Genomic DNA, 22,020 nt, shown 5'->3' with positions numbered 1-22,020 from the left:
ATACACAGGTTAATATGTCAATAAATCAGGTTCATATTTCAATAAAACACTATTATTTAACAGAGAAATGGTACCTTATGGTTCCGCCCATGCTTATCGAGTAGAGAGATGATGGATTTAATGTGTCCTTCCCTTATAAAGTTGAGAGTCTCAGGACTCTCCACAAGGACACAGTGTAAAACCTCCAGGACACCTACACAACAGACACAACTTAGTGGCAACATCTACATGTAAAATCTAATGTGTGTCACCCCTTTACGGAAAAAACACATGTATTTCACGTGATCACATGTGAAGTGTTCCAAAAACACATGTTTTCACGTGAAGTCATGTGGTTATTCTGAAAGGGACCATTCTTGTCCTAAGAGGTCATGGGTAAAAGTAGAACCCCAAAATGATGCACTTACCAGTGGAGGCCTCCAGTCTCTCCAGCCTGCTCACCAGCCAGTCCAGGGAGCCTGAGAACTGGGCACAGTTCCTACGATTTCCCCTGATAAGAACAGCTGGAGGGGAATATAAAACAAAGGATGAAACTAAGTATGACTTTTTACTTGTAGATCTGTACAGATTTCCCATGCATCATTTTTAAAGTCACTCGAATGTGGGGTGGTAGTGCATGAAGTTCTTATACAGAGAGTATTTGATGCTGAGTGGGTCATTCTCACCCAGTAGTTCATAGAAGGAGTTGAGGATGTTCTCCCAGTCATCACCTGCCTCCTTCCCAGCAGCTGCAGCAAAATGAGAGGCACTGCTGTATAGGTGTAAACGGTCAATGCAGTCAAGAACTAAAGCGATGACCCCCTGAAAGAGAAAGAGATATCAAGAGATAAAGTAGCACATTTCCGAACAAAAACATCCTTGAACCATACAGATGCAGAAAACGTATTTTGTCATGCCACTTCTGGAGACAATAGATTCAAGGCTAAAGAAATCACTATTACCTCCTCTTGAAATAGATTCTGTCTGTTCTTCAGAGCTCGCACACTGTTCTGCCTAGCCTCATGTCCTAGCCCCTCCCCAGGTGGCTGGAAGTAGCCAATCAGATCCTGCAAACTTAGGGCCACTATCTCCAGTGGCAGGTTGAAGGAGGGGATGTTCGCTTGCTGACTGAGACCATCAAGTCTCCTAAAACAAGAGAGGAGTTTGAGAGAAGATAGGAAATATTAACCTGTCTGGGCTAGGGGGCAGTATTTTCACGGCCGGATGAAAAACGTACCCAATTTAAACAGGTTACTACTCTGGCCCAGAAACTAGAATATGCATATTATTAGTAGATTGGATAGGAAACACTCTGAAGTTTCTAAAACTGTTTGAATGGTGTCCGTGAGTATAACAGAACTCATATGGCAGGCAAAAACCTGAGAAAAATCCAAGCAGGAAGTGAAAGTCTGAGAATTGTAGTTCTTCTTTTGATTCTCTATCGAAACTACAGTGTCTGTGGGGTGACGTTGCACTTCCTAAGGCTTCCATTGGCTGTCAACAGCCTTCAGAAAGTGGTTTGAGCATTTTCCTGTCACTGGGCAGATAATAGGAGCTCAGTTACTGAGTGGTCTGCCTGGCAACAAAGGGATTGGATATGCGCGGTCAAGCGAGCACGCCGTTCCTTCTTTTTCTTCTTGAATGAATATGCTATTGTCCGGTTGGAATATTATCGCAATTTTATGTTAAAAATACCATAAAGATGTCTGAGCTAAAATACTGTGATGGCTGAGCTATATTGAAAAATGTGCTTTCTCCGTAAACCTATTTTAAAATCTGACACAGTGGTTGCATCCAGGGGTAGTCTATCTATAATTCTTTAAATAATTGTTATATATTTTGTCAACGTTTATGATGAGTATTTTTGTAAATTGATGTGCACATTCACCGGACGTTTTGGTGGGAATACATTTTCTGAACATCACGCGCCAATGTAAAATGCTGTTTTGGGATATAAATATGAACTTTATCGAACAAAACATACATGTATTGTGTAACATAATGTCCTAGGAGTGTCATCTGATGAAGATCGTCAAAGGTTAGTGCTTCATTTAGCTGTGTTTTGGGTTTTATTGACACATGTCCTTGCTTGAAAAATGGCTGTGTGATTATTTTTGTCTATGTACTCTCCTAACATAATCTAATGTTTTGCTTACGCTGTAAAGCCTTTTTGAAATCGGACAATGTGGTTACATCAAGGAGAAGTGTATCCTTAAAATGGGATAAAATAGTTGTATGTTTGAGAAAGTTGAATATGACATTTTGTTGTTTTTGAATTTGCCGCCCTGATATTTCACTGGCTAGCGTCCCACGTAGCCCATAGAAGTTAAATTAAAACATTTTAAATTTCCAAATGTATAGATTCTTTGTCCAGGCCTTGCTAATACGAGCCCAAATGTCCACAAACTACACAATGGCTCCATCATTTACACTCTGCACTCTCAACCAATCACACTGTTACCTCAGCTAAATCCCTCACTGGGGGAACCCAGTTAGCCAGGTTTCCTAGAGGGCTGTGTGATGGCCTACCTGATGAAGCCTGTGAAGAGGAGGACGGTGCTGCGGATGAGTCTGGCCGTGTGGGACTCCTCCCACTGAGAACGGGACAGGCTCAGACCATCATCCATGTGACCCTCATTGTGCATAATGGCCTGGAGAAAAGGTCATAGGACAATGTGACAATAAAACACAATACAGTACACATTTAACAGAAAAAAAGTCAACAACTAAAAGCTACGCATATGTCCAAGCAATGACTCAAATACTGAGTAAGCCTACAGTGTGATGAAATTCAGCAGAAATGAGCACCGGAAAAATATATTCTATTACCTTGCGCTGCACCGCTCCCAAGCGGGCACACTTGGCATCAATGGCTTGGTAGGTGAGCCACAGACCAGAGTCCACATGCTGGACGTAGCACAAGGAGTCTCCATACTTGATCTCTGAGGCACCCATACCATCAGTGTCCTTCTTTGGGCCACATTCTAGCTTCTCCTAAAGAGTGATGTGGAAATGTAATTCTGATCAACATCAACAATTGACACCGCTGGTTATCAGATTTGGCCTATGTATTTGGGGTAGGCAAAAAACTATGAATTTGGCATTTGACCTCAGACCTTGGAGGGTCGGAAGCAGAAGGATGTGGACTTCACGTCGGCCCTCTCCCTGTCCACCAGGTGAAGGCCTCTCTCCTCGGTCAGACTCAAGTACCTCCCTGTGGTGACATGGCGGAGCCTGAATGGCTGACCCCAGCGTGTGTGGCTACTACTCCAGCTGTTGGAAATAGTTGTTATGCTCAGTCAGCTAGAGCTCAGTCAGTATGCAGTAAGTGCATGGAGCTATGGCAGCAGCGGTAAGGAGAGGGAAGAATGCTGTCCGTACTCAAATCCTATGATTATTTTTGCCTCATCTTACCGTTACCACTCTACCTGACCAAATACAAGTGAGCGTATCTTTAATGACCACAGATACACATGCCTGCATGTTATGAGGTGGATTTGGAAAATCAGTGTATGAAGGGTATGAAACAAAAATGTGAGAGACTTACGCAACACGCAGGATCTCCAGCCTCCAGAGAGAGCGGGCATGACTCGACACTGCTCCACCCTCGTAGTGCACCATTCTAGGGGCATGAGAGAGAGCAAGAGAGTGAGCGATGAGAGAGTACAGGCTTGCATGAGTGAATGATTGGGAGCATTTAAATAATCAAAACGCTTGGTCGTGTGTATGGGTGTGACTCTGGGACTTACTTGCGTAGCTCCTCCCCCTGGTCTGTAGACGGGACAGTCAGACATTCGTCTGTGTGTCCATGCAGCAGCCTCAATGTGTCCCCGCCCTTCAGATACCCTATGATTAGCACACAAAGGAAAGTCAAGGATTACAATCAAGAAATAACACGTAACAATATCCCATATACAGTACACTTCCAAAATGGCAGGGGTTGTAATGTGCATTTAGGTTGTGTTCTCTGTAATGACAGAAAGAGGCAACCTGCCTTGAGCAACTCCACTCCCAGAACAGATGGGGGCGACTCGCCAGAGGGTCTGCTGGAAGGCTGCGTCCACAATAAGACTGCCACTTTCACTCGTATTGTCTATCACACTCCCATAGGACAAATGCTGCAGGGAAACAACCAAGACAAGAGCCTTAACAAGATCATGACAGTTATGGAGAATCAAGAGAGATCAGGATTAACAAGGATTTCACATAATGGAAACCATTTCTAAATAACCATCCATAAAGTGGCTGCTATTATTCTGGGGTCTATTTCAGACACTATTGAAGTTTATTCAAACATTAGCACGTTAGCTATTTCTCTCCTCTTTGAAGGGTACATGCCTTGTCTGCCATCTCATTATATCTCTTCATGCACTTCTCTGGCCACTCACCAGGTATCTCTCAGATGACACACTGACCAGGATGAGGTCGTCCCCGACACGGACCTTCTCCCCCTCTGACCTCTGCTTGGATGCCGGGTGAATTGTCCACCAGCATGCCTCACCTGGACACACGGGTAATTTGTATGGAATGTGGTTGATTGCCAGAACAAAGGGCATACTACTCACAGGCCTACTGAATTGATATCTAAACATCATCAAAACAAGCACTTTCTGATGTTCCACCAAGCACTGGAACACATCTTTAAAATGATGTGAAATACCTGTTTTATCATCCTGCAGACCAACATCAAATGCTAGCTTATCTGTCGAAGACTGGGATGTGGACAAACAGCAAAGATACTGAAGAAGAAGAAAATGTAGAAAGGTCCATTTAAACCTTGAACAAGCCCTTATGACTGGAATAAACGGCATAATCAAACACACAGGTTTCCTCAACCAAAATGAAAAGTCTTACTTCTCCAGAGAGATACTGTGATTGGTTGAGAAAGCTCACCATCCTGCTGTAGGAGTGTATGAGCAGTACAGCATGACCGTAGAGGAGGGTGCGATGACCACCTCCCTGACCAGCCTGCACAACACAACATAACTACAGCTCTTATTAAAACACAACCATGAACCATGACTTTACAGAAATCCATTATAGTTAGGCTAGAATGAGACCCAAGCTGTGAGCTCACCCCTGCTGCTTGGTCCTCCCTGTTAGCCAGCATCTCCTGCAGAGCTCTGACAGACAGACACTGGGCCAGCACAAAGGAACACACCGACAGGTCTGGAGGAACATTCTGGGGAACACAGTGCACACACTCCTGATTAATCAGACTCTTATCAAGAGTTGACCAATGGATTGATGATCATATTATGAGCAACAAGATCTGCTCTTTTAGTCTGCAAACGGTGTCAGTGGAGGAGGTGTTAAACCTATTGAAGTCATTACCCGATGGGAAATCTACAGGTTATGATCTTATGGACAATTTTTTGCTTCGCTGTGCTGCTCCCCAGATTGCAGTTGCACTGAGATACATATTTAATTGGTCACTGGAAAAGAGGATGTTTGCAAATGTATGGAAGCATGTGAAACTGTGTCCTATTCCGAAAGACTGCAAAGAACCCATTACTCCTGCCAATAGTCGACCAATTAGTCTACTCCCTACACTCAGTAAGATATTGGAGGGTATTGTGAGTAGACAAATATGGGAGTACATGGAAAAGAATGATCTGATTACAGCCAATCAGCATGCTTATCGCAAAAAACATTCCACTACCACTGCATTGGTTGACATGACTGACCAGTGGCTCAATGCTATGGATAATGGCAAGTTTGTGGGTGTACTATTTTTAGATTTCAGTGCAGCATATGATTTAGTGGATCATGAAATAATTTAGACAAAATTAATGCATTATGGTTTTAAGGAGGTAGCATTGAATTGGGTACAGTCATATCTAACTGACAGGAAACAGTCCACCTATATCAATGGTTCATTTTCTTCCCCTCATGTGTTAAACTGTGGAATACGGAGCTGTGAAGGGAACGGCACCTCCATACCTTCAGGCTCTGATCAGGCCCTACACCCAAACAAGGGCACAGCGTTCATCCACCTCTGGCCTGCTGGCCCCCCTACCTCTGAGGAAGCACAGTTCCCGCTCAGCCCAGTCTGACACCCCAATGGTGGAACAAGCTCCCTCACGACGCCAGGACAGCGGAGTCAATCACCACCTTCCGGAGACACCTGAAACCCCACCTCTTTAAGGAATACCTAGGATAGGATAAAGTAATCCTTCTAACCCCCCCCCCCCCCCTTAAAAGATTTAGATGCACTATTGTAAAGTGGTTGTTCCACTGGATATCATAAGGTGAATGCACCAATTTGTAAGTCGCTCTGGATAAGAGCGTCTGCTAAATGACTTAAATGTAAATGTAATGTAAATGAATACCGCAGGGCAGCTGCCTTGGGCCACTTCTTTATTTAATATATACCAATGACCTTCCCTATGCCTTAGCTGAAACTCAAGCTACTATATTTGCAGATGATACTACAATTTATGCAGCAAGACAATCGGTTCAACAGGTACAGCAAGCTTTACAAGGAGATTTGGAGAATATCAGGGAGTGGGTTTGCCAGAACAAATTTGTTTTAAACACCAAGAAAACCAATGTTATGTTGGTCTGTTCCACTACGAAAAGGCCAAAACAGCATGGGATACAATTAAGTATGGGAGGAGTATAAATTGAAGAAGTGGCAGAAACCAAACTATTGGGAGTGCAGCTAGATAACTGCTTATCATGGTTGTCTCAAATAACTAATCTATGTATAAAAAAAAATATTAAAACAGCATGCATAATCAGAAGGATAGCTAAATATTTACCAGGGAAGATTCTTAAGCTATTAACACAAGCATTAATTGAGAGTCAGGTGAACTACTGTTCTATGGTCTGGGGAAATGCATCATCAAGTGAAGTTAGGAAGCTGCAGATTGCACAGAACAAAGCAGAAAGGATTGTTTTACGGTGGAGATATGGTTCTTCTGTTGCAGTCATGCGCAATGTTCTTGGTTGGTCATCAATCGACAAGATAATTGAAAAAAAACATGCTTATTTTATTTCATAATATACATAATTTAAAACAGCCAAGTTCTATTCACAACGGTAATCAGTTGGTAAGAGACAGACATTCCGTAAATACTAGGAATAGATTGTCCACATCTATGCGTTATCCAGACAGAAAAGAGAAATAGACAAAAGAACATTTCGATTTAGAGCAATAAAGAAATTGAATAAATTAACTGAGCAAACCAGAAAACTTTCAATATATAAATGTAAACATTATTTTAAAACGATTTAAATATAATACACAGAAATGTTGTGGGATTACAGTAGATGAAGAATCAATATTTTTTAGATTGAGTATTTATTGGTTCATTATGTTAGTATATTATGTATGTTTGTAATAGTGTGTTATATGTGAAAATGTGTTCATATATATAAATTGTATTTTAATGTTTAAGGACTCTTGGAAGATTAGTCCAAATGGGGACTAAAAGAGATCCAAATCAAATCAAATCAAAATCAAATCAATCCTCTGATCTGGCATTCTCTGATTCCAAAGACCATGCAGTGGGATGAAGCTTTACCTTGCAGTTGGAAGTGGACTCCAGACAGCAGAGTCTGCAGCCAAAGCCCTCTGCAGCCAGGCACAGTTTCAGATGCTCCTGTTGGGATGTGAAGATGCACTGCAGCACCACCTCATCATTCTGACAGAGGCAGGGGCACATAGTAGACCACATCGCTGTTAATAAATATTGAGCTAGTTGTTTTCACCTGAAAAACATCCAATGAAACTGACAGAAATAATTTCATGCTGTAAAACGAACTTAGACAGTATTTCAACATTGTATAACAGTGAGTGGTTAACTCCTTTTTAAAGTGCACTCCAAGGGAATCAGGTCACAGCCATATAAGGATAGCTGAGAGACTGTGGAGAGAGGAGGGACTAGCAGCCAGACTGGAACACCTCTCAGTGCCCAGGGCATGATGCCACCACTGAGGTGTCACTGTGTTGTTTGACCCCTGCCACACACTCCATTCCACCCTACTATCAGCAACCTCTGGACTTTATCAGTCCCGCTGCACAGAAGAACCACTTAGGGACCTAACTGAATAAGGAATAGGGCTCAGAGCTGGCTGGGGTCAAGAATGCCATTTCCACTCAGGCCATAAATAAAAAATCGTCAATATCCCATAAGCTTTCAAAGAGTCTGAATTGGATCCTGACCTCAATCATGCATTGCAGAGTCAGTCAGGTCAGGGCAGAGAGGCTAACATGGCCCATCACAAGTTCTTTACGAGCAGAGATAAGGGCCACAGCCAAACCCGTTTTTCCCCATATTAATTTAACAGCAGCGGGCCGCCACTTCTAAATTATTGCCACCACTCCAAAACACATGGTAAAAAATTATAGTAGTTGGTCAAATGTGTTCAGTGTAAACTTAAATGACTAAAACCAGAAATACAGTATTCACACCCCTGAGTCAATAATTTGTTGAAGCACCTTTGGCAGCAATTACATCTGTGAGTTTTTCTGGGTAAGTCTCTTAGAGCGTTCCCACACCTGGATTGCGCAACATTTGCCCATTATTATTTTCAACATTCTTCAAGCTCTGTCAAATTGGTTGTTGATCATTGCTAGACAACCATTTTCCTGTCTTGCCATAGATTTTCAAGTGGATTTAAGTCAAAACTGTAACTCGGACCCTCAGGAACATTCACTGTCTTCTTGGTAAATTACTCCAATGTAGATTTGGCCTTGTGTTTCAGGTTACTATCCTGCTGAAAGGTGAATTAATTTCCCAGTGTCTGGTGGAAAGCAGACTGAATCAGGTTTTCCTCTAGGATTTTGCTGTTGCTTAGCTCCATTCCATTTATTTTTTATCCTGAAAAACTCCCCAGTCCTTAACAATTACAAGCATACGCAGCTACCACTATGCTTGAAAATATGGTGGAACTCAGTAATCTGTTGTGTTGGATTTGCCCCAAACATATAACTTTGTATTCAGGGCAAAAAGTGAATTGCATTCCCACATTTTTTGCAAACAGGATGCATGTTTTGGAATATTTTTATTCTCTACAGGCTTCCTTCTTTTCACTCTGTCAATTAGATTAATATTGTGGTGTAACTACAATGTTGTTGATCCATCCTCAGTTTTCTTCTATCACAGTCATTTTAAATTCACCATTGGCCTCATGGTGAAATCCCTGAGCAGTTTCCTTCCTCTCCGGCAACTACGTTAGGAAGGACGCCTGTCTCTTTGTGGTGACTGGGTGTATTGATAGTCCATCCAAACTGTAATTAATAACTTCACCTTGCTCAAAGGTATATTCAATGTCTGATTTTTTTATTTGTACCCATCTACCAATAGGTGCCCTTCTCTGCGAGGCATTGGAAAACATCCCTGGTCTTTGTGGTTGAATCTTTGTACAGATAATTGTACATGTGGGGTACAGAGATGAGGTAGTAATTAAAAAATCATGTTAAACACTATTACTGCACAGGGAGTAAATCCATGCAACTTATTATGTGACTTGTTAAGCACATTTTTACTGATTAACTTATTTAGGCTTGCCATAACAATGGGGTTGAATACTTATTGACTCAAGACATTTCAGCTTTTCATTTTTAATGAATTTGTACACATTTCTAAAAACCTAATTCAACTTTGACATTATGGGGTATTGTGGAGGCCAGTGACAAAAAATCTCCATTTAATCTATTTTAAATTCATGCTGTAACACAACAAAATGTGTAAAAAGTCAAGGGGTTGGAATACTTTATGAAGGCACTGAAAGAACACGGCGTAAGCCATGACAAAATGTGTAGAATTGCAGGAAATTAGCTTTAAACTGCACATGTTCTTTCAGCCCCTTGGCAAATGTTCTCTCAACTTTGCCACCACTGCTGAAAAAAATCATAATGAAAACAAACTGCATACTTAGTTTCAGAAACTTTTAGTACGGGCTGAGAGACCAAAATGCCTGACCAGTACCTGTCACCACGGCCCTCACCAGTCAACCGAAGCATGTGAGTGTCCCACACAGCATCAACCAGCACTCCACTAGTGACATGTCTTTATCAGAGGGCTGAGATACCAAGCCCTGAGAAGACTCACAACCACAGAGAATGATAGGCCTCCATCATTCTCTGTGGTTGAAAATACAGTTAAAAATAGAACAAATGATTAAGCTCAATTTACTGTAGCCCATGTAGTTGCACAGAATTTTTTTTTTATATATATTTCTACAAAAATAGGTTAATGAGTTTGAATTTGGAGTAAAGGTTAACAATTAATTTGTCAGAGTGACAAAAAAAGAGAGTAATGGTTGTTGTTATTCGCTCAAATGAGAGGAGAGCAATAGAGAGAGTAACAATTATGTAATTTTTACTCTCTTATTTCCTTAGCAAACAAAGCATGTCATGGTAGCCAACACACAGTTAGTTTTAAAGACAAGTAATAGCCATTCAATACAGCCTAGTAACTTTCAAATAGACAAAAAATTAAAGGTTGCTACTCAAAACTCTATCATGAAAACAAAGGTTTGGCTTTTCTTATTTGTCTAAGTAACTTTCAAACAAGTGAGTGACCGTGGGAAAAGGTTAACATGTAAAAAAGCATGTAACGTTACACATGACAATTGTGGCCGAAAGTACCAGTGATTATTATACACCTGTAAATGTTTCTTTTTCTGGCTACCGTATCGATTCCCTGCATAACCCAACCTTCTTCCAACTTTGCCGCAAATGCCACCACCAGAGTTAAATACTCCGTAGTATTAGCCCACTTACCGTACGTAGAAATTGGATTTCATCTTCGCTTTCTCCTGATTCAGCCATGTCCGAATATGTAAAGCAGTACACTGTCTGTAGAAGGCCTGGTTGAAAAATAATCAGTGAGATTGACCAACGCTCATTGGGTGGCGCCTTATCATTTCTGACCCAGCGCGCGCTTGGCAGGTAAAAATAGGCATCGACCAACCTGCGCAATTGCGTGCATTAAAAGCGCAATCTGCTAAAATGACTGTTGCTCAATAGTTTGGCCACCCATTTTCTTGCGGAACATAAACATCTCTCATTGTCAAGGCGCACAATATCTCACAGACAGCCAAGGGAGGTGATAGGACAGGTAGCCCTATACCACATGAGGCAAGACGATGTATTGAATAGTGCAGAGTAGGCTTAATGAATAAGACTTGCCACAGCAAAAGTTCCCACTTAAAATATTGTAAAAATGATTTATTGTTATCAGTGGCAACCCTTCATTCAGGGTGACCGCACCTGTTTTGAGCCCCACCGTTTCTTTTTTTTTGTCATTGCCTGTTTTGCATGTTATTTTGGAATTGATACATGTCACATATCAGTTTGCAAACAATGTAAAAAAATGTTTTACCAAAAAACTTTTGAGTTAATAAAGCCGCATACAAATATGGTCTCTTTTTTGCTTTCTTGAGTTAAGCACCTTCAAAATGCAGGTGTTTCAGCCTAGCTCAGTGCTTTCTGTGGTTGTGGGGCAGCCAGCAGAAAAAACAGAGTGTAGGGGTTCGTAATGTTCTCTAGTTGCTCAGTGATTGGCTCAGTGTTCTGTCACTCATGGGGACACTACGTCACCGCAAAATCTACGGGGAGAGCTCAACAGCATTCTTACATAGGTATTCCTTTTGTCCAGGTGGGCGATGGCAATGTGGAGTGCAATAGCGATTGCGTCATCTGTGGATCTGTTGGGGTTGTATGCGAATTTGAGGGGGTCCAGGGTGTCTGGGATGATGGTGTTGATGTGAACCATGACCAGCCTTTCAAATAATTTCATAGCTATAAACGTGTGCTACAGGGCGATACCCTGCAAGCAATAATGAGTCGTTACGACATCCCTGGCACATCACAAAATGGTTGCCTAAAGACGTTGTGTCATGGTCCCCTGGAAATTTTGTCTAGTTACTGATTGGTCCCCGAGGACGTTTTTAGGACATTTTGGGGATGTTGTGTCATTGTCCCCTGGAGGTTTTGTCTAGTTCACCAGGTGACATGCTTGTAAAAATGTAATAAAACGGATTTCAGTTTCCCTGCATTAAAATCACCGGCAATGAAAAATGCCACCTCTGAATGTGCATTTTCTTCTTTGTTTATGGTCCTATACAGCTATTTGAGTGTGGTCTTAGTGCCAGCATCAGTTTGTAGTGTTAAACAGACAGCTATGAAAAATATAGATGAAAATTCTCATGGTAAATAGTATGGTCTGCAGCTTATTATGAGGTATTCTAAATCAGGTGAGCAAAAACTTAAGACTTCCTTATTAACATTAGAGATCACACACCAGCTGTTGTTAACAAAGAGACACGCCTCTACTCCCTTCGTCTTACCAGAGTCTGCCATTCGGTCTTGACAATGCATAGCAAAACCAGCGAGACATCGTCACAACCGATTGGCTCAAACGCATTAAGAAGGAAAGAAATTCCACAAATTAACTTTTAACAAGGCACACGTTAATTGAAATGCATTCCAGGTAACTACATCATAAAGCTGGTTGAGAGAACGCCAAGAGTGTCATAAAGCTGTCATAAAGGCAAAGGGTGAATACTTTGAAGATTCTCAAATATAAAATATATTTAGATTTGTTTAACACTTTTTTGGTTACTACATAATTCCATATATGTTATTTCATCATTTTGATGTATTCACTATTATTCTACAATGTAGAAAATAGTCAAAATAAAGAAAAACCCTTGAATTAGTAGGTGTGTCCAAACTTTTGACTGGTATATTCAGGTCCTCGTTCAGCCACAAGAAACATAAGATATTACAGTTTTTCAGGTCCCGTTGATAGGATAGCCTCGAACAGGAGCTCATCCAGTTTGTTCTCCAGTGATTCCACATTCACCAATAGAACAGAGGGCAATGGCCATCTAACGCTAATGCTGGGTAGTTCTGACTGTGTGAAAAACTGATAGTGAATGTTTTGAAGCCAAGAATATTTGCAAGCTACAGGAATTAATTGCGCAATCACTGTCTAATTAATGTGCCACCAGTCAAGAACAGAAAGATAGAGGGCACAAGAGTTTTATTCAAAGAAGTTCAAATGACTGTAAGTAAGGTTCTTGGAAACTGCCTGCACACCACTCCTGGCAAACTATCTGGAAAATTTGAGTGCTTTAAGGTCTTTAACTTCATCACATTAATTATGGGTCATGAAGGTGTGTTCCATGTGTTAAGACTTTGTTTGTTGCTATCATGAACAGACAAACAGGCAGAGAGAGAGAGAGGAAACTGTCACGTCCTGACCAGTATAAGGTTAATTGGTATTGTAGTTTGGTCAGGACGTGGCAGAGGGTATTCGTTTTATGTGGTTCGGGGTGGTGTGTTTTGTTGAAGGGGCATTTGGTTTAAATATTCCGGGGGTTTTTGGGCACTGTTTGGTTTTCAGGTATTCTATGATTTTGTCTAGTATGTCTGTTTCTATGTTTGGTTAATTGGGGTTGGGACTCTCAGTTGAAGGCAGGTGTTGTCTATCTGCCTTTGATTGAGAGTCCCATATATGAGGGTGTGTTTGTTATTTGTGGGTGATTGTTCTGTGTTGAGGCTATGCTTTGCAGACTGTCAGTTTATCGTTCATTTTCTTGTTTGTTATTTTGGCATTCATTTTGAAAATAAATAAACGTCAAGATGAGCCTGCACTTACCTGCTGCGTTTTGGTCCTCCTTCACCGACGACAACCGTGACAGAATCACCCACCAACTATGGACCAAGCAGCAGAAGAAGGAGCAGAGGGACTTCGAGTTGGACTGGCGGGAGAAGTGGACCTGGGAGGAAGTACTGGACGGGGCCGGACCTTGGCACCAGGCTGGGGATTATCGCCGCCCGCTGTGGGAAATTGAGGCAGCCAAGGCAGAGAGGCGGAGGTACGAGGCCAAGTACGCGCTGAGGGTGAAGCACGAGAGGCACCCCCAATACATTTTTTGGGGGGGGCACACGGGTAGTTTGGCTAGGCATAGAAAGAGCCGGAAGCCAGCTACCCGTGGTTATATGGAGGAGCGTATGGGGTGGAGAGCGCCATGTTTCGCTGAGGAGCGCACTCTCACCCATACGCACGCACAGTCCGGTGCGCGTTATTCCAGCCCCTCGCAGGTGCCGTGCTAGAGCGGGCATCCAGCCTGGTAGGAGGATGCCTGCGCAGCGCATCTGGTCGCCGGTACGCCTCCGAGGACCAGGCTACCCAACTCCCGCTCTACGCACGGCTACCATCAGGCCCCTGCACAGCCCAGTCTGCCCTGTACGAGCACCCCGCTCGTACAGGGCTACTAGTTCCATCCAGCCAAGGCGGGTTGTGCAGGAGGTAAGATCTAGACCGACTGTGCGCCTCCATAGCCCTGGGTTTCCAGCTCCTGTCTCTCGTGCGGACCCGGAAGTGCGTCAACCCAGTCCGACTCGTCCTGTTCCCGCTCCCCGCACTAGCCTTCAAGTGCGTAAACCCAGCCACGCCAGTCAACAGTCACCGGAGCTGCCCGCCAGTCAACAGTCGTCATCAGAGCTGCCCGCCAGTCAACAGTCGTCATCAGAGCTGCCCGCCAGTCAACAGTCGTCATCAGAGCTGCCCGCCAGTCAACAGTCGTCATCAGAGCTGCCCGCCAGTCAACAGTCGTCATCAGTGCTGCCCGCCAGTCAACAGTCGTCATCAGTGCTGCCCGCCAGTCAACAGTCGTCGGAGCTGCCCGCCAGTCAACAGTCGTCGGAGCTGCCCGCCAGTCAACAGTCGTCGGAGCTGCCCGCCAGTCAACAGTCGCCGGAGTGGCCAGACTGCCCTGAACTGCCGGAGTGGCCAGACTGCCCTGAACTGCCGGAGTGGCCAGACTGCCCTGAACTGCCGGAGTGGCCAGACTGCCCTGAACTGCCGGAGTGGCCAGACTGCCCTGAACTGCCGCAGTGGCCAGACTGCCCTGAACTGCCGCAGTGGCCAGACTGCCCTGAACTGCCGCAGTGGCCAGACTGCCCTGAACTGCCGGAGTGGCCAGACTGCCCTGAACTGCCGGAGTGGCCAGACTGCCCCGAGTTGCCGGACTGCCCAGACTGCCCCGAGTTGCCGGACTGCCCAGACTGTCCCGAGTTGCCGGACTGCCCAGACTGTCCCGAGTTGCCGGACTGCCCAGACTGTCCCGAGTTGCCGGACTGCCCAGACTGTCCCGAGTTGCCGGACTGCCCAGACTGTCCCGAGTTGCCGGACTGCCCAGACTGTCCCGAGTTGCCGGACTGCCCAGACTGTCCCGAGTTGCCGGACTGCCCAGACTGTCCCGAGTTGCCGGACTGCCCAGACTGTCCCGAGTTGCCGGACTGCCCAGACTGTCCCGAGTTGCCGGACTGCCCAGACTGTCCCGAGTTGCCGGACTGCCCAGACTGTCCCGAGTTGCCGGACTGCCCAGACTGTCCCGAGTTGCCGGACTGCCCAGACTGTCCCGAGTTGCCGGACTGCCCAGACTGTCCCGAGTTGCCGGACTGCCCAGACTGTCCCGAGTTGCCGGACTGCCCAGACTGTCCCGAGTTGCCAGACTGCCCAGACTGTCCCGAGTTGCCAGACTGCCCAGACTGTCCCGAGTTGCCAGACTGCCCAGACTGTCCCGAGTTGCCAGACTGCCCAGACTGTCCCGAGTTGCCAGACTGCCCAGACTGTCCCGAGTTGCCAGACTGTCCCGAGTTGCCAGACTGCCCCGACTGTCCCGAGTTGCCAGACTGCCCCGACTGTCCCGAGTTGCCAGACTGCCCCGACAGCCTGGAACAGCCTGAGCCGGAGCCACCTCCAGAGATAGGTGGGTTGGGGAGGGGGGGTGTAGCACAGTGCCGTCGTTGACGGCAGCCACCCTCCCTTCCCTCCCTTTAGTAAGGGGGAATTTTTCTTTTTGGTGTTGCTTGGGGTTATTTTTGTTAATGTGCTTCCGGGGTTAGCACCTTTAAGGGGGGGGGGGGGGGGTACTGTCACGTCCTGACCAGTATAAGGTTAATTTGTATTGTAGTTTGGTCAGGACGTGGCAGAGGGTATTCGTTTTATGTGGTTCGGGGTGGTGTGTTTTGTTGAAGGGGCATTTGGTTTAAGTATTTCGGGGTTTTTTGGGCACTGTTTGGTTTTCAGGTATTCTATGATTTTGTCTAGTATGTCTGTTTCTATGTTTGGTTAATTGGGGTTGGGACTCTCAGTTGAAGGCAGGTGTTGTCTATCTGCCTTTGATTGAGAGTCCCATATATGAGGGTGTGTTTGTGTTTGTTATTTGTGGGTGAATGTTCTGTGTTGAGCCTATGCTTTGCAGACTGTCAGTTTATCGTTCGTTTTCTTGTTTGTTGTTTTTGTATTCATTTTGATTTAATTAAATGTTCAAAATGAACAACTGCACACCTGCTGCGTATTGGTCTACATTCTCAGATGACGATTTCGCATTATCGTCAGAAGACAAAGATAATTGTGACAGAAACAAACCAACAGGCATGATAGTGAGAAGTGCCTCTCCAAACCCGTAGAGTTCATAGACTGATGATCTGTCATAGTATGAATCAATCAGAATTATCATATATCAGTGCCTCCAGGATTCTGCGATCTCAATGAGAGGGCGTGCAAATTTTACCAATCTCACACTATTTCTGCATAAAACAGTCAAATCATCTCAATATTATTGCACAAAACTGACCCATCACCGCAGTACAAAAAGAAGGCTCGCAATATATGGTTCAATCAACCCACACGTCAACAAACTATTTCCCTCGTCAGCACATTTTCGCAACAATTGGATAAAATCATTGCATATTGCCATGCAAAATTTCAGAATTGCAGCAGCAAAATCAAGCATTTCTGCCCGCAAATATAACAAAAATCCCTGCGAAATCCTGGAGGTACTGATATATAATCTGATGAAATGATTGCAGCATAAATCTGGAGGGTGTATTGCATGCATGTGTTGACTTCATACTGGGGAGAGGCAGCCATGATGATATTTTATTTTGGATAATTGTGTCAGTTTGACCTTTTTCAAAAATAATAATAATAATAATTGAACTGTGCATGTTGCTGGTTATTATTACAGAATAATTAGTGTATTATAATTAGAAAATATTACGTTAAGTTTCAAACCATACAGTAAGTAGAGCAGCAGTAGTACTGTAATAATCTGACATAGGGGAAGTGAGAAAAATACTTGGAAATTAATCAGCAGCAGAGAAAGAGTACATTTACATTTTAGTCATTTAGCAGACACTCTTATCCAGAGCAACTTACAGTAGTGAATACATACATTTAATTTAATTTCATGCATTTTTTTATTTATTTTTGCACTGGCCCCCCGTGGGAATCAAACCCACAACCCTGGCGTTGCACACACCATGCTGAGCCACAGGGAAGGTGTGATGGGTTGTTATTGAATATATCCACATTAACAGTGGATATTCAGTATTCAGTACAGTATGAATGGCCATGGCAATGAAACTGTACCAGGGTGAGTGCCCCTTTTCTAATTCCTTTTGAATAAATGTATAGTAGTCTGAGTGTAGATGTTTGTGATGAAATACGTGATCTAACTGCCCAACACTCCAAAAATAATATAATGCTCAAAAAAATAAAGGGAACACTTAAACAACACATCCTAGATCTGAATGAAAGAAATAATCTTATTAAATACTTTTTTCTTTACATAGTTGAATGTGCTGACAACAAAATCACACAAAAATAATCAATGAAAATCCAATTTATCAACCCATGGAGGTCTGGATTTGGAGTCACACTCAAAATTAAAGTGGAAAACTATACTACAGGCTGATCCAACGTAATGTAATGTCCTTAAAACAAGTCAAAATGAGGCTCAGTAGTGTGTGTGGCCTCCACGTGCCTGTATGACCTCCCTACAACGCCTGGGCATGCTCTTGATGAGGTGGCGGATGGTCTTCAGAGGGATCTCCTCCCAGACCTGGACTAAAGCATCCGCCAACTCCTGGACAGTCTGTGGTGCAACGTGGCGTTGGTGGCAATTGAGATGTGCTCAATTGAATTCAGGTCTGGGGAACGGGCGGGCCAGTCCATAGCATCAATGCCTTTCTCTTGCAGGAACTGCTGACACACTCCAGCCACATGAGGTCTAGCATTGTCTTGCATTAGGAGGAACCCAGGGCCAACCGCACCAGCATATGGTCTCACAAGGGGTCTGAGGATCTCATCTCGGTACCTAATGGCAGTCAGGCTACCACTGGCGAGCACATGGAGGGCGGTGCAGCCCCCCAAAGAAATGCCACCCCACACCATGACTGACCCACCGCCAAACCGGTCATGCTGGAGGATGTTGCAGGCAGCAGAACGTTCTCCACGGTGTCTCCAGACTCTGTCACGTCTGTCACGTGCTCAGTGTGAACCTGCTTTCATCTGTGAAGAGCACAGGGCGCCGGTGGCGAATTTCCCAATCTTGGTGTTCTCTGGCAAATGCCAAACGTCCTGCATGGTGTTGGGCTGTAAGCACAACCCCCACCTGTGGACGTCGGGCCCTCATACCACCCTCATGGAGTCTGTTTCTGACCGTTTGAGCAGACACATGCACATTTGTGGCCTGCTGGAGGTCATTTTGTAGGGCTCTGGCAGTGCTTCTCCTGCTCCTCCTTGCACAAAGGCGGAGGTAGCGGTCCTGCTGCTGGGTTGTTGCCCTCCTACGGCCTCCTCCACATCTCCTGATGTACTGGCCTGTCTCCTGGTAGCGCCTCCATGCTCTGGACACTACGCTGACAGACACAGCAAACCTTCTTGCCACAGCTCGCATTGATGTGCCATCCTGGATGAGCTGCACTACCTGAGCCACTTGTGTGGGTTGTAGACTCCGTCTCATGCTACCACTAGAGTGAAAGCACCGCCAGCATTCAAAAGTGACCAAAACATCAGCCAGGAAGCATAGGAACTGAGAAGTGGTCTGTGGTCCCCATCTGCAGAACCACTCCTTTATTGGGGGTGTCTTGCTAATTGCCTATAATTTCCACCTGTTGTCTATTCCATTTGCACAACAGCATGTGAAATGTATTGTCAATCAGTGTTGCTTCCTAAGTGGACAGTTTGATTTCACAGAAGTGTGATTGACTTGGAGTTACATTGTGTTGTTTAAGTGTTCCCTTTATTTTTTTGAGCAGTGTACATTTTACATTTTAGTCATTTTAGAGCTTACATTAGTGGATTCAACTTAAGATAGTTAGGTGAGACACCAAGGTTGATATAGTAGTCTGTCAAAGTAATCAGACCAGATATTTTAATGTTTAACTTTATTTCACTGCTTCACTTGAGTAAAACATTTTAAACTTCTTCAACTAACACAAAAATACTTTTAAAGAGCTGAAGCAAGTCACAATATTTTACTTAATGTAAACTTACATTTCTAGTCATTCAGATTGCATTCATGTGCTCAATACTAAAGGAGAAAAAATATGTATTCCAAAGAAAGACACTTGGGCTCAGTGTGACATTGCAAATAACCTGTAGCGAAATAAATTGTACCAAACTTGACATATCATACCACACATCTGTCTGTTCCCGGCCTTCTCATCTGAAGAACTGAAACCAATTAACTGATTTAAATACCTCTCTTTGTCAGAAAGCATGCGCTTGTGGAATATAGGCCTACTATCCCCATACACTGTATAAACATGTGGCATCAGGTAACTAGACTACGTTATCACCATTTTTGTCCTACCCCAATGGGCACACACTGATTGAATCAATGTTGCTTTCATGTAATTTCAATGAAATTACATTGAATCAATGTGGAATAGACGTTGAATTGATGTCTGTGCCTAGTGGGACATTGCCATGTTGGCACAAAAGTACTCAAAAAATGAATATGTGTCTTACAAAGTAAACTCCCCATCGCGACACGACAATGTATATGCATATTCATAAACTACTACCTGCACTCCACTGGGCGCATGCACACATAAGCAACATACCCCTCCCCTGGGAAACATAGACAAGATACAAGTAAGAAAAGTTTTTCTTGCATACTGGATTGATAACAAAAATTTCTCAAAGGCAGGAAGATATTGACAACAGTTTTAATGAGCTACAGGGAATATGTCTGAGATATTAATATGTTAACAACTGTCACTGTATGCGACATTAGCATCAATAAACGCTGAAGAAAATGTTTTTCAGTGTGGGTCACACATTTTTATAGTTAATGTCTAACTGTATTTAGCAACATTAAATAGTTTGTATGTAGCGGAAATGGTGCACCACTACACACATGATGATGGCCCTCTTTGGGCTCATAATCACACTCATACAGTATTTTGTATTTATTATGGATCCCCATTAGCTGCTGCCAAGGCAGCAGCTACTCTTCCTGAGGTCTGTAAAAAATTAAGGCAGTTAAACAATTTTAAAAACATTACAATACATTCATTACAGAATTCACAACACAGTAAGTGTGTGCCTTCAGGCCCATACTCCACTACCCAATAAATCTAGGCCTAGATTGATTTGCATAGCATAGAGTAACTCCTACCAACAGGAATGCTACCATTGACAGCCCTTGCCCTGCCAATCTTATCAAATGTAGGACATATTCACATCGAATTTTACAGACAATTTTTATTTGATTATACAGATGTAGGAACTTAATTTGAGCCAGTCTGCTACAGCAGGAAAACAATCCTGCAGCAAAAGGAAATGTGATTTATTATGTGAATTACAATGAATTGGCATTTTTTGTAGGGGTTGATACATCTTTCGTAGGTAAAAATCAAGTCTGAAATGTGAAAGTGGAAGCTTTTTTAAACTTTCCTGCATCACATGAAAGTTATCCTGCAACTGGGTGATCAAATTAAGATCCTACATCTGTATCCATATGTTTCAATTTTGAATTTCAGTTTCAGTTTCTTATACCAGTAGCCTACTTTAATCAACTGTAAGAAATGGAAATATGGCTTTTACAGTCTAGGCCTACAAAAAGTCTAGTTTCCACATTTCTACCCCAAAGAGAGAAACACGATGTTGTATTTAACTGCACTCTCTTAATATGTAAAGTAAAATAAACATAAGTGATAAGGGTTTATTGAACAATCGATTCACTTCAAAGTGCAAAGTATACTACTCTTGTCAACGTTACAGTGTCTCAAACAGTCACACATTTAGTACAGTGATTATCTCCTCCCCCCATTCTCCAACTGGGAAATCCCAACTGCTCCACAGGTGGCAGGCTATGAGCGTCAGGCTAAACCCACTGAGGTTTGATACAAAGTATGTAGGAATTTGATAGGATTTATTTAAGGCAATAAGCAATATCATCAAACAGGCAAAGCTATTCATTTTGGTGTGACCAAACTCCTTTAGTTTGCAAATAAGAAAATGTTGCAATATTTTCTCTTAGGCCCTATTCCCACTCCGAGATATGAAGGCGAGAGAGTCTGAGGAGCGGGATAGAATTCTAATTTTCAATTCACATTAAATCCTTGCTTTACCTTAGAGAGCAGGCAAAGAGGTCCAACTCGGCTGAAAATCTGTCTCCCTCCAGCAGGTGGCGTTTTTTCACCTACCAATGAGTTTTTGTATGGACGTCAATGAGCGTCGAAAAAAATGTATGGCTTATTTGCTAAGTGAGGTTTATTTGATCAAATTGAAGTTACATCACGCTTAGGTTGTTACTACTCTATTGATAAGTAGGACACGTGATGGCAACTTTGAGAAAAAACACTTTATATTGGAGTTGTCTTGAGATGCTATGCATATTCATGCAATAAAGCTGGTAGCGTAACATCGCTCTCCATTGAGTACATGTGGTTGACGTAAACAACCCTCATCGAATATCTTTAAAAGTATTAAAATAATTAGATGTATGCACCAATCCAAAGAAAGGATAGGCGGGAGCTAGACAGCCCGATGTGCCACTGGACAAAAACTCTCATTGATAGGGCGGAGAGACAAGTATCTTGTCAGTATACCCATAATCTTTGCTTACCTTTTTTTTTAGGCTGGCAACGCAACATTCTTGGTCAGCTCAAATTGACCGTAAATATCACAGTATCCATTAGCCAGTAAGCACAAACTATTCAACAATGACAGAAACCTTTCTTGTAAAACATATTACACTATTGAATAATGCAAC

At 43.3% G+C, this 22,020-nt stretch overlaps 1 protein-coding gene across 1 annotated transcript in view; it reads right to left on the bottom strand.

Moving 5' to 3' along the window:
- LOC106577062 (ryanodine receptor 2) overlaps positions 1-7,661 on the bottom strand; it is a 77,596-nt gene extending 69,935 nt beyond the window's left edge. The window contains exons 1-16 of the mRNA XM_082965459.1: positions 7,509-7,661; positions 5,057-5,161; positions 4,987-5,001; positions 4,873-4,947; positions 4,640-4,718; positions 4,368-4,480; positions 3,974-4,097; positions 3,729-3,825; positions 3,527-3,601; positions 3,096-3,252; positions 2,809-2,973; positions 2,509-2,630; positions 942-1,125; positions 666-801; positions 408-503; positions 75-193 (exon numbers count right to left, since the gene is read on the bottom strand). Of these exons, the coding sequence (XP_082821585.1) occupies positions 75-193; positions 408-503; positions 666-801; positions 942-1,125; positions 2,509-2,630; positions 2,809-2,973; positions 3,096-3,252; positions 3,527-3,601; positions 3,729-3,825; positions 3,974-4,097; positions 4,368-4,480; positions 4,640-4,718; positions 4,873-4,947; positions 4,987-5,001; positions 5,057-5,161; positions 7,509-7,661 (1,815 nt within the window). The remainder of the gene's footprint in view (positions 1-74; positions 194-407; positions 504-665; positions 802-941; positions 1,126-2,508; positions 2,631-2,808; positions 2,974-3,095; positions 3,253-3,526; positions 3,602-3,728; positions 3,826-3,973; positions 4,098-4,367; positions 4,481-4,639; positions 4,719-4,872; positions 4,948-4,986; positions 5,002-5,056; positions 5,162-7,508) is intronic.
- Between the last annotated feature and the right edge of the window lie 14,359 nt (positions 7,662-22,020).

Source organism: Salmo salar, chromosome 18 (genome assembly GCF_965601325.2).
Source record: "Salmo salar chromosome 18, fSalSal1, whole genome shotgun sequence".
In the NCBI taxonomy this organism is placed as follows: domain Eukaryota; kingdom Metazoa; phylum Chordata; class Actinopteri; order Salmoniformes; family Salmonidae; genus Salmo; species Salmo salar.
Note: the sequence above shows the minus strand (reverse complement) of the source record. Positions and strands in the feature narration are given on the sequence as shown.